This window comes from Mesocricetus auratus, unplaced genomic scaffold, assembly GCF_017639785.1.
Source record: "Mesocricetus auratus isolate SY011 unplaced genomic scaffold, BCM_Maur_2.0 Super-Scaffold_100691, whole genome shotgun sequence".
NCBI lineage: Eukaryota > Metazoa > Chordata > Mammalia > Rodentia > Cricetidae > Mesocricetus > Mesocricetus auratus.
This window is the reverse complement of record NW_024429267.1, coordinates 39,151,136-39,164,703: the sequence shown is the minus strand read 5'-3', so window position 1 is coordinate 39,164,703 and position 13,568 is coordinate 39,151,136. Positions and strand designations below refer to the sequence as shown.

At 35.2% G+C, this 13,568-nt stretch overlaps 1 protein-coding gene across 2 annotated transcripts in view; it reads right to left on the bottom strand.

Annotated features, from left to right (window-relative positions):
- Stag1 (stromal antigen 1) overlaps positions 1 to 13,568 on the bottom strand; it is a 272,956-nt gene that overhangs the window by 78,550 nt on the left and 180,838 nt on the right. For both annotated transcript variants that reach the window (XM_040740365.1, XM_005072015.4), the window contains exon 13: positions 4,211 to 4,318. In XM_040740365.1, coding sequence (XP_040596299.1) covers positions 4,211 to 4,318 — 108 coding nt within the window. The remainder of the gene's footprint in view (positions 1 to 4,210; positions 4,319 to 13,568) is intronic.

Here is a 13,568-nt window from a genome sequence, read left to right as displayed (position 1 = left end):
TGAGTGCTGAGATTAAAGGCGTGCGCCACCACCGCCCGGCTATAAGATCGTTTTTAATTTAAATAAAAATTATTTTAAAAAACCTTAGATTCCATAAGCCTAGAAAATGTAAAAGAAATGCATACATTCCTAGATTCTGCCAAATCATCAAAATCAAACCAGAAGTCAACAACCTAAACAGACCCATAACAAATGAGAAGATTGAAATACTAACAATGGGCCTCCCAGCTAACAAAAGTACAAGACCAGATAGATTCACAGCAGAATTCTACCAGACTTTTGAAATTTTAGTCAATTCTTCTTAAGCTAGGAAGGAAGGGAGGAGGGAGGAGAAAAAAGGAGACAGGCAGGCTGGTTGGCTCTCAAATTCCTTCTATGAAACCAGTAACACTCTAATACCAAAACCAGGTAAAGACACAACAACAACAAAAAGAAGAAAACTACAGGCCAATATTCTTGATAAATATAGACTCAAAAACACTCAATAAATGCAGGGAAGGTCTAACATGCAAATCAATAAATGAAATAAACCACATAAATGGACTTAAAAACATAATCACACGATCATCTCAATAGATGCAGAAAAAGTCTGACAAATATGAACTTGGCTTCATGGTAAAGTCCTAGAAAATATAGCACTAGAGGGAACATACTTCAACATAAGACACACACACACACACACACACACACACCTCAAAACAAAACACAAAAACACTAAAACCCAACATCATCTTAAATGGAGAAAAGGTTGAAGCAATCCCACCAAAGTCTGGAACTGGACAGAAATTACTACTATTCTCACTCCATTTCAATTGTGCTCAAAGTACTTATTGCTGGAGCAATAAGGAAGGAGAAGGGAATTAAAGTGATAAAACAGGGGAAAAGGTCGAACTATCCCTATTTGCAGAGGATATGCTGCTATATATTAGAGATCCCAAAAATTCTACCAGAGAACTTCTAGAAACAATAAATTCAGCAATGTGGCATTATATATAGTTAACTTGAATTGATCAAGAGTTTTCTATACCCCAACAACAAACACTCGGGAAAGGAGATCATAGATATGCACCCATTTATAATAGTCTCAAAGAAAGTAAAATATCCAGAATAAACCAATCAAAGGAAGCAAAAGACCACTATATTGAAAACTTTAAACCTCTGAAAAGAGATAAAGACACTACAAAATGGGAAGCAATCCCACACTCATGGATTATTAGAATTAATATTGTGAAAATAACCATTTTATCAAAAGCTATTTATAGAGTCAATGCAATACCAATCAAAATTCCAATCTCATTCTTCAAGAAATAGAAAAAAAACCCTGCTCTATAATTTATGAAACCACAGAAGACCTCAGATAGTCAAAATATTTCTGAGCAAAGATAGATGACCAGTATAGATTTTTAGATATATTACAGAGCCATAGTAATAAAACACTATGGCATTGTTATAAAAACAGACATAGAGATCAATGGAACAAAATGTAAGACCCAAACATGGAGTATAACTTCAGCTATTTAATATTTGACGAAGATAACGAAAACACAAGCTGTAGGAGAGAAAACATCTTCAACAAATGGTGTTGTGAAAACTGGATGCACATATGCAGAAAAATGAAGTTAGAATAACTTCATTTAATCACTGTGCATAAAAACTAACTCCAAATGCATCAAAGACCTAAATGTGAAACCTGAAAGTCTGAAATAGAAGAAAACATAGGCAGTACCCTACAGGAAAAGACTTTCTGAATAGGGGACTCTATTTGGCCTAAAATTAGGTTAACAACTTACCGGTGGGACTTCATAAAACTAAAAACCCTTTGTACAGCTAAAGAAAAATCTACAGGGTGATGGGGAAACTCACAGAATGGGAGTGAATCTTTGCCAGCTACACATCAGGCAGAAGATTAATATGCAGAACACATAAAGAACCATTAAAAAAAAACCAGAAAAAATCCATCTGAAAAATTGGCTTAGGATCTGAGTAGAGAGAATTCCAAAAGGAAGAAAAAAATTTAAGAAATATCTGCCCCCCCAAAAAGTTCACCATCCCTAGAAGTTAGGGAAATGTAAAATGCAAATCAAAGCAATTTTGAATTTCATCTCACCCCAGTCAGAAGATAAATATCAACAGAACAACTGACAACAAATGATGAAGAGGATGTGGAGAAAGGCAAATACTCATTCACTGTTAGAGGGACTGCAAACTATGGATATCAGTGTGGAGAATCCTCAAAAGGCTAAAAATACATCTATCATATGACCCAGCTATCCTACTCCTTGGTGTATGTCCAAAGGATTCTACATCATACTCCACAGATACTTGCTCAGCTATGTCCACTGTTGTTCTACTCACAGAAGCTAGGAAATCAACAACCTAAATGTCTTCCAACTGACAAATGGATAATAAGAGTATGGTACATATATAAACTAATATCATTAAATTATACAGAAAAATGAAATCATAAAATCTGAAGGTAAAAATATAGAACTACAATAGATCATATTGAATGAGGTGACCCAGACCCAGAAAGGTAAACATCACATATTCTCTCCCATTGGAAGGTCTGTGTAATCGCTCTGGCTATCCTGGAACTTGCTCTGTAGACAGATTAGCCTTAAACTCAGAGATCTATCTACCTGACTATGACTTCTGAGTGTTGAGTTAAAGGCGTGTACCATCACTGCCCAGCTGTAAATTTTTCTAAAAGAGGAGATTGAAAGCATTAGTAGAAAAAGTTTTCATAATTTGCACAGGAATTTGGCTGATTTTCACAAATAAATAAGACATAGCTGAGGTTATGCATTCTGAATTTTCATGTAAAATATTCCAGTTAAAATTTCTAGCAAATATTTTAAACTCAGTTATATAATATAGTAAAAATAGTCATATAATAAATGTTTTTTCTCTAACTCAAGTTATATAGCTTATGATCTCAATTATATGTATATGATAGATATAAAACCAAGTTCTTGATGTTCTTAGTAAAGCCACAGAAGAAGTAAATTCTTTCTAAAATCACAAAACATTTTGAAAAGGTAAGTAGACAACAGAGGCCAACTACACTAATAATTCTGAGAAAGGGAAGATTCTAATATACCCTTGACATCCGTGGCATACAATAACCCAAGAAAATATGGAAATTCCTTCATTCTATTAGCCAAAGGTGTCAGAGTAACTGGTAAAGCCATTGCTATTTTAAAATCTATGCCTAAGGGGACTAGGATATAGCTTAGTAGCTGAATGCTTGTCTGGCATATGTGAGAGGCCACAAAGTCAATGAAAACCCTGAATTCTTCCTTTTCACTTTCATTATCAACATGTATTAGTAGCTAACTTCTATTGACTAAATTATCAACATAGCAAACAACTTTTTTCATTATGAGTGGTAGTAGAATAGAATACTGTTGCAACACCAAATTAGATACTGTTTGGAATGTCAAGTCTGATTATTATCAAAGTTAACCATCCATGTACAACTGTTGCCTAGTGCATTTTGTCCGTGCTTCTGTATAATCACAAATTAGTATATGTAATGAACCTTTTGTTTCCCCTTGCCTGCAACCAAAATCACTAAATTAAGTCCGAACAAAAATAACCCCAAAACAAAGCAAAAGATATATACATGAACAAGAATGTTTACAGTGTGAAAATAAATTATTCCACTAATAATTATACAATATATAATTATATAATATGTAACAATCCACAATCAAAAAGTGAATTTTATTCTAATTAAGTGCTATATTCATAAGGAACTTAATAATATTAACTGTAAAATATACACAATTCTCAGAATTACTACATAATACATTACATTAATGATTCCAAAGGAAAGAATGGAAAAGAAGTCATGAAAAGGTGGGAGACATTTGCAAGGAGATACAACTTTGTGACTAGATAATACATATAGCAAAGGTATGGGCTGAGATATTGAAAAGTAACCTTCATTAACTTTGTAAGTCTACCCCATACCCAGCTGAGAACTACGTTTCAGATTTCAGAAGAGGAATATGACACAAGTTTTACCACTCTCCCAGATATGATCCATCATACAGGAAACAGGCTACAAAGCTATGAGAGTGTCCAAGCACTGAAGAGGACATTTTAAGTCCTGTGTTCAGTCACTACTATTCTCTTCCACTACTCTTCTACTGAGTTAAAACGACACATACAAAAGTGGAACCTGTTTGCAAAATAATTGACTCACTTTTTGTGAAGGAACTCTCCAGCTGCCACAGCTACAGGTCGATGTGCTGAATACACCAAGTGGTAAACATTTTCACAGTCTTCATTGGAAAGAGCTTCTTCACTTCCACTGAAAACACAAAGTAACATCAGAACTACAGAAACTTTTCATTTAGGCAATCCCTAATTTTTGTAAAGTAGTTATAAAAGCTGAAAACACAGATTTTAGTTTTTTCTTACTTTGAAAGTATTATTTCCCACAAACTGTAAATGTATTCACTATATAAAATTCAGAAAATCCAGACATAAGAAAAATTTCAACAGTTTTCATGTTAAGTATCCATGAATAATGATAGTCAATACCTCAAGAATATGTACTAGATCAACTAATCAAGCCTTTTAAATGTGCATGAGGCTAGGTAACTGTTTCTTCCCAGAACTGTATGAACCTACTTACAATGTCAGTCTTCCCACTAAACACAGCCATTCCTTTAAATACTACATTTTTTAATTTATTTATCCATGTATATGCTAATCACACCCTCCTTTGGTCAAAGGATAACTTGTGAGAGATGGGTCTTTTCTTCCACCGTGTGTGTCCCTGGGATTCAATTCAGACCATCAGGCTTGGTGGCAACCTCTTGATGAGCTGAGTCATCTTGCCAGTCCCAGCCATTCCTTTACTAACACAATTTTCCTGTCATTACATTCATTTACTCATAATTCTGTGTTTCTGTTTTTTGTTTTTCGAGACAGGGTTTCTCTGTGGCTTTAGAGGCTGTCCTGGAAGTAGCTCTTGTAGACCAGGCTGGTCTTGAACTCACAAAGATCGGCCTGCCTCTGCCTCCCAAGTCCTGAGATTAAAGGCGTGCGCCACCAACCCTCGGCTAATTCTGTTTCTTAAATGGTCAAAATGTGTATTAAGCAGTTTGTTGTCAAAACGAAACATCCATTTCCTGATTAACATATTTTTAAATGATTAATATGATTATAGCTTAACATCTGCATATGTAATTATTAGGCTGCACAGGACCCTGGCAACATAATAGTTACAAGTGTATTTCATAGATTCACAAATGTAGATAGATGCCCTAGGACCCAAGATCTTCAGGAATCTAGCAAATAAAAATTAGAATGTTCTTGGCAGCAAAGTACTATGGTTAAATCAATTCCAAGGATAAACTGTAGTCTTGGCTGAAAACTATAAATGTCAAACTGCAGACAAACAAGAATGTTTAAATACAGTTTCCCTACCACCCCAACAATGCTTGTTCCATTATGGTGAGGCAGATGGCATAGCATAAGCAGGGATTCTTATTATCAATAGACACTGGAAAGAATACTAGGCCTAGGAGAACTAATTTAGCATATTTATCCATTCCATATCTTCAGGGCCAAAGACTACAACTGAGTCAGGTTTCGGGACTGCTAAGGACAAGTAACTTTATAAACACCCTACTTGTATCCCCTGCATTTTAAGGAGAAGCAACAGACTCAACCTCCTAAAACAAACTGTGTATTATCAGTCTAATGGGAAAATAAGTAACACATAGGCGGGGAAATACAAACTCATAAATAAAGGAAAACATTCTACAAATGTAGAATTGTGGTTGTAATTCCACTACTCCAGAGGTTGAGAAAGGAAGAGGGAGTTTGAGGCCAGACTGAGTCGGGATGTTTAAGACTTTTTTGGAAAAAAGAAAAAAGCAGCATAATTGACAGATGGTACAAGAATATTTAATAGACTTACTTGATGATGGGATATAAGATGTAATTTTACCTGTCATTTAGGAAGGGTTACTAGTAATCCTATGTGTCAAGATAAGTAAAGCCAAGCTGCACTTCATGTACGTTCTATAAGCTAGATTTTGATTCTTAACTCATTATCAAGTAAAATACTAAACTAGATAAAATTAGGAAACTGTGAAATTGCATCAGTACACATGATTTTTTAAAAAATGAAAACAAAAAAATGAAACAGTGTTAGAGAACAATGAAATCTTTATAGATTTTTATTTACTTTTTATAGGTATGGGTGCTTTGTATGAATGTATGTCTAAGAACCTGGTGAATATGGAGGTTCAAAAATGGTGTCAGATCTCCTGGAACTAGAGTTACAAACAGTTGTGGGATGCCATATAGGTGTTAGGCGTTGAAAATGGGTCTTCTAGAATAGTAGGCAGTGGTCCTAACCCCGTCATGAAACATTTATGAAGCCAACAAGACACATCAAGTCTCACAAAACTATGAAAACGTCATAAAAGATATCTTAAGATTATATTTATGAACTGGTGCACAGCAAGGTCATAAAGAGTTCTAAAAGAAAAAGACAGGAGTCTATGGAAGCAGAGAAAAAAATGAGGGCTAGAAGGCAGTGTGGAGTTCTTTCTTCATCCATTAGTTCTTGATTTCCTATAGGCCATCTATGGGATATTAAAATTGAACCTGCTTGAATAGTTTTAAAAGACACTGTCTAAAAAAAGTTGTAAGGGTAAGTAGATTAAACATAGAAAACTTGAAAGTCAGGCTCTTTGTGACAAGGCAGAAGAGACAAAGGATTCATTGCCCCTATGAGATATTTGTAATCCCAAATCTCTAGATCAGTGAGTGATCTCTGAAAAATGCATAAAATAATAATGTAACCAATGCTCCAAGCAAGACGGTCACAATTATATCTTTAGAATATCTGATATTTTCTGTTCTTTCTATTCCAATTAAAATTCAGGGAAAAAATTCTATAGAGATTTTTGAAATTAGGTGACCCATTTTCTAAGTGTATGGTAAAAAGAAGACTTTCCCTCCAGTCAAACAATGTCTTGGAAGGTTTGAAAACAAGAATTTAGCTTAATACATGAAAACAAGTTTTTAAAAGGAAAAAATTTCCATAAATGATTAGGAAGAATGATATTCAAGGGTAAAAAAACACAAACATAAAGATATCAATACGCATAGTATATAGATATTGAAGCATACTATATGTACCATATCAAGCAACAATAAATGAAAGGCAAGTCAACATCTGTGACTGGAGCCTAATACACTCCTCTTAAAAATGGTAAATAAGGGCTGAAAGAAGGCTCAGTGGTTATGAGCAGGCACTGCTCTTGAATTTGGAGCACATATGTCGAGTGGTTATTAACCACCTCTAACTCTAACTCCAGGATATTTGATACCTCTGGCTTCTCTAGGCACACATACACAGATAACTTTACATAGATGTAATTTAAAAAAATGAAATAAATGTTTTAAAACAAGTAAAACAGTAATATATAATATAGATACTGGGTACTATAAATGAATTCAAAGTAGTGAATATAGATATATAACTGTATTTATAAAATAAATGATTGTTTTTCTTCACCAAGGGATTGAGTGCTGGCCTTGTCCATGCTAGGCAAGAGACATATCTCCAAAATTATTGTTTTAATTTTATTAAATTCATTTATTTATTTTGTGGGAGTGGAGAATACCATGTATGTACATTTCACAGCATGTGTGAAGATTATATGATGTGGAATATTAACTAAAAATGTGTTACATTTGTTTATGCTGTGAAGCATTTGTTTAATGATGATGCAAGTATGTATTGCATTTTTTATGTTGTATTTGTTTAACTGTGTTATTTTGCCTGTCTAAAATACCTGATTGGTCTAATAAAGAGCAGAATGGCCAAGCCAGGCAGGGAAAAGGATAGGTGGGCTGTCACCTAGAGAGAATAAATAGGAGACATCTGGGAAGAGAAAGATCTAGGAGCAAGAGAAAGAGGAAAATGTGAGGGGCCACAAACCAGGTATGGAGTAAGAAGTAAAGAAAGATATACAGAAATAGAAAAAGGTAAAAGCCCAGAGGCAAAAGATAGATGGTGTAATTTAAATAAAAAAAAAAAAGCTGGCAAGAAACAAGCCAAACTAAGGCTGGGCATTCATAAGAAAGAACAAGCCTCTGGTGTGATTTATTTGGGATCTGGGTGGTGACAGCCCCCCAGCCCCCAAGAGCCTAAGAGTAAAAAATTAACTACATTCACTGGACAATTTGTGTGAGTTGGTTCTCTCCTTTCACAATGAAAGTTTCTGGGATAAAAATCTAGTTGTCAGGCTTGGTAGGAAGCATTTTTACCTGCTATCTTGCTGGTCCTCCATCACCACTGTTTTTAAAAACATACTCAACACTGGCCACAATTCTGAACACAATCTCAGATAAAAGGATAAAATAGAAATGAAGGTTGTTTTTTAAATTCATATTTGTGGTAAATAAAAATATAAATAATAGAATATAAGAGAACTGGAAAACATAAAAAGGTAATCAAAATACTTAAGACTGAACATCTATAAAACTACTGTTTATTCTACTTAATTTTTGTAAATAGACAAGGTAATTTTTAAAATTAAAAAGTAATAACTGAAAAACATGAGACAAGTGAGCCAAAAGACATGATATCTTTGGAAATAGTAAGATGGACAAACTCTGGTGTGATTTATGAAAAGATTAAAATAGAACAGAGAATGAAAGAGAAATGAACAAAAAATGAAAAATATGAATTATAAAACAAACTCAAAATATGTTAAATTTTATATATCTTAAAATTTATTTAAAAAATTATGTGTGTGTATGTTTATATGTCTGTGTGGGGATATGAATATATGAATGGAGGGGCCCATAGAGGTCAGAATGAGTCAGATCTCACTGAGTTGGAGTTGTAGGTGGTTAGAGCCACCTGAACTAGGTGCTGGGACTGAACTTAGGTCATCTGAAAGAGCAGAATAGTCTAAACTGCTGAGTCATCTTTCCTGTTCCAGAATCAACAACATATTTAGTAAGTTTACAAAATCCAAAAATTAGTAAAAAGAAAAAAACCCCTCAATTTCCATATATAAAAATATGAAGACTCAGATATGATGAAATCTCCCCTAGAGAGGAGGAAGAAAGAGCCAGAGAATGGGTAGAAGTGTCATGAAATACTGCCCATTCCAACAAATGACAGGGCAGTTTCAATCATGAACACAAAGCTAGCTATCAATATTTTCATAAGACTGGGTACTCAGCATTCCATCATGGAAAGAAGAGGTGCCCATAAGGAACCATCTCTTCCAAAGGATATACCAGTATTATGTAATGTAGAAGTCTCATTTCCTTCAGCTCTGTAATTACTGAGGTTAGTTGAGAAGAAGGGGTAGCAGGAGAAAGGGAGATATGACAGGTAGCAAATACTATACTATAATACATTACACATATATGTATGAAACTAAAAAATTATGAAAAAAGGAAGCTCAATAATGATGAACATTAGAAGAGCAATAGTCCAACTAGGCAACTTATGCTACCAAATAAAACACCCAATATTGGCAACACGTAACAGCTTTTTGAGTTGTGCCCAAGGATACCTCCCTAGAAACATTACAGGCAACTGCTCATGACATCACGTACTTGTGGAACATGGAAAAAGATAGCTGATATTCAACTGGAAACTTCACCCCTACTGATTAGTGTTCAAAGAGCTAAAAGGCCCTATAATACTACAGGAGGAAAAAAATAATCATCAATCTAATTGAAGCCTGTGAACTACAATAACCAGCCTGCAAGATGTGCCCATTGGTGCAAATAGTGCTGCGAAGGTTATGGAAATAACCAATCACTTTTAAAATTTTAAATTCAACTTAATAGCCTCTCCATGAGATGGAGCCCATACCCAACAGTATTAATGAGGCCATGAACCTTTGAATAGATAGTGTAAGGACTCAGGCATTATGAAGGCCTGCCCTTGTTACCTGGCAGAATGCACTCAGGCAGTACTCTGGTCAGCCCAGGATTACAAGAGAGATAGTCTGCATGCAGGTGTAAAGGACCCCTTTAAGAGACAGACCCCCCACCCAATTACGTTCTCTTCTCTTGCTCTTCGCCCTCTTTTCTTCTCTTACTCTCCCGCTCCCTCCCCCCCTTTCCCCCTCTCAATAAACTCCGCAGGTTAACGAATCTCTTGGTTCGTGTTCATGGCAATCACACCGCTAACTTAAAAGAACGATAGGTCATGGACCCTGGGGAAAACATACTACTATTATTCTGATAAATCAGTGCAGGAATAAAATGATTACTAATTTCATATTGCTAAACCCACAGATCAATGCATTATTCAAATACCATCAGAGGAGTGTCTTCTTGTAGTAGATGGTAATTAGCATAGAGACGCACTACTAGGAAATGTGCAAAGAATGAGCAACTTTAGAGTACTCAGGGTGGCATACTCATACCCACTCCTCCACCCCCCATCCCCGACCCCTGCCACCTCAAGTTTCAGATATTCATGTGGAAGAGGTGGTGGAAAGATCTCAAGAGGCAGGAGTAGTAGATTATTTTAAGGAAGCTATTTTCCAGCTTCCAGCACAAGGCAGATGCATAGATGAAGTCACAAAGACTGTGACAACATGCACAAGATCTGTAAAACCTGAAAGACACAAAATCTCAGCACTAAGGAGGGAAGTGTGTACTGACTGAATGACTATTCCAAGGTATAGGTTTACTGTAGATATGAGGAAGAGTAAACCCAGAGGCATCTGGGATGGTCCAGATCCAACATGGCCATGAGAAGATGGAGTGGGGAAGTGAAAGAGGAAGAGAAGAGAGAGGGAGCAAAGAAGAGTACCTGGGAATTTAGAGACCAAGAGGACACTTAGCCAAAGGGCTATGGTTATTTAGGATGATCAAAGATGGGGGAAGGAAAGGGAAGTGAAGCTCAGGGGCTAGACAGGTTGAGGGTAGGGGGTGGGGTGAGAAGTACTGGGGGAGCCAGGACTCAGTAACAGAAGGGGATTGAAGGAGACCTGTGATCAGAGTACACTTTGATATGTTAACCAGCCATTTGTCCTGAGTTTGATACCTAACAGGTACAAATTCCCATCCCTAGTCAGAATCAACAACGGTTTGAGAAGAAAAATCAGGTTTCTTTAATAGAGTGACACTGGGTATGTATATTGACTCCACTTCAGGCAGGCCACATGCTCAGAAGTATTTGACTAACACAAATTGGACACTTTTTGTTTGTTTTTGGTGTGCTGTATGTGTATGAGAGTATGTTTAAGAGAGAACATGCAGTTAGGTGGATAGGGAGGTGTGAGGGGAGCTGGGAGGATTTGGGGGAGAGGAAAGAATAGGATAAAAATACATAATCTGAAATTCTTGAATAAATAAAAACAACAGCAAAAGGATAAAATTCTGTCATTTATGAGAACACAACCGAAACCTGAAGACATGTGGAGTGAAAGAAAGAAGCCACTTGGGGAAAGACAACTACTCTAAGATGAAACTCCCATGAGGAAGTCTGATAAAACTGAGAATGGGGCTGGTGAGAGGGCTCAGTGGGTAAAGGCACTCACAGCAAAGCACGCCTGTCCGAGATTTGTCTCTGGCACCCACGTGCTAGAAGGAAAAAAAACTGAGTCCTGAAAGCGGTTGTACACTATATCAAGTGTGTAAGCTCGCACATGTGCACACACGTATGTAAAATGTTACATCAGAAAAAGAAATTGAGTAGTTACTGGGGGCTCAAAAGAATAGTTGTAAGAAGAATAGAAGGCAAGTTGATAGTGGGTATTAAGTTGAGTAAGAACAGTAAGTTCTGCACTATACTGGGTAGAGTGAGATTAAATGGCAGTAACAATACAATTCACACAAGAAAAAGGGATGAAATACTTGACTTTGAAAGTATTTATAAGACATGGTAGTGATTAAAGATATATTTAACATATTTAAAACATTGGTACATATACAAAAACTCATTTTATTCCATTAAATTGGAAAATTTCATATTATTGTTTTGTGGTGATGGAGGTGAAACCCATGTACATGCTAGGAAAGCACTCTACCAATGAGTTATGTGTTCAGTACTACATAATTTTTGTTTCTAACTATTAATTAAAAATTACATTGGTTAAAAAAGTGTGTCAAATTTATTCATGAACATACAATTAAAAGCAATCTACTGCAAAACAATACATATTATGTTTAAATATAATTTAAGTGGGGCAAAAGTGGTTTAAACTAGATAAATATATGAATTCAGGCTAATTAACAGATTTAAAAATTATACAGAACTCATAATAATGCGGAATTTTCAACATAAACCAAAATATACTTAGATTGAGCATGTAGCTTAAAAACCTAGTATTTGTATAGGGAGTACAGGCACTGGGCTGGATTCCCAGAGTCACAAACAAAAATCAAACAAACATGCAACGATTTATAAAACTGTAACACAGAAACAAATTTTTGTTTAAATTCCTTTCATAACAAAACTAAAAATATCTATCAAGGACAATATTAATACAGCAGAAAGTCCTGGCTATGCAATAACCCAAGGCAAGGAAATATGAATTAGAAAGTTAGGAAGGTGAAATCATTTGTAAATGCTATTTTAATAATCTACACAGTAAAAACAATAGGATCAAGAAAACATCAGATGTTTATGAGTTCTAATATGCTGCAGGTAAGACCAACAGAAAATTAAAGGTTTCTTTACTTTGTAATAATTAAGTAGAAAATATTAAATGTTAATAAAGACAATGAAGCTACATAGTATTTAATAATTAGCCTATGTAAAACATATACACCATTGTTATATATGTATATATAATAAATGCTATATATAAAACATGTAAATATCTAACTACAGAAATGAAAAAGAATCAAATCAAATTAAAATTTTATTCTTTTATAACATATAACATATAATATTCTCTCCCCCCCTTCCTCTTTCTATGTAGCCCTGGCTGTCCTGGACCTCACAGATAACTGCTTCTCCTCCCTAGTGTTGGGATTAAAGGCAGGCATTGTACAGTGATATTTGTTTTGTTTTTCAAGACAGGGTTTCTTTGTACCCCAACTGTCCTAGAAGTAGCTTTGTAGACCAGGCTGGCTTTGAACTTACAGAGATAGATCTACTTGCCTCTACCTTCCAAGAGCCAGGATTAAAGGCATGTGCCACCATTGCCAGGTCCACTGTAGAGTTCTTACATTCAAAATCACATCAAAGTTTATGGGGCATTTGACATGCATGTTTTAAGAAGTCCCATAATAGAAACAAAATACAAGAATTAGCCAAGTAAGATTTAAAAGCCAAAGAGCAGAGAATCATGAGGTAAGACACAAGGTCTCATGTATAACACACAATATATTAGAAAGCTACAATGAAAAAAACATGGTATTAGGACTGAAAAAGGAATCCAAACAAAATTTGACATTTGAGCAGATTCCCAAATCAGGATAGATGTATTATAAAAGCAGTGAGAAGGGATTTTTTTGTTTAAATAATCGTGCTCAAAACACTACTCAAAACAGATTTTTCTAGTTCAGTAAACACTACAAAGATATAAAATCATTTATCTATTCAC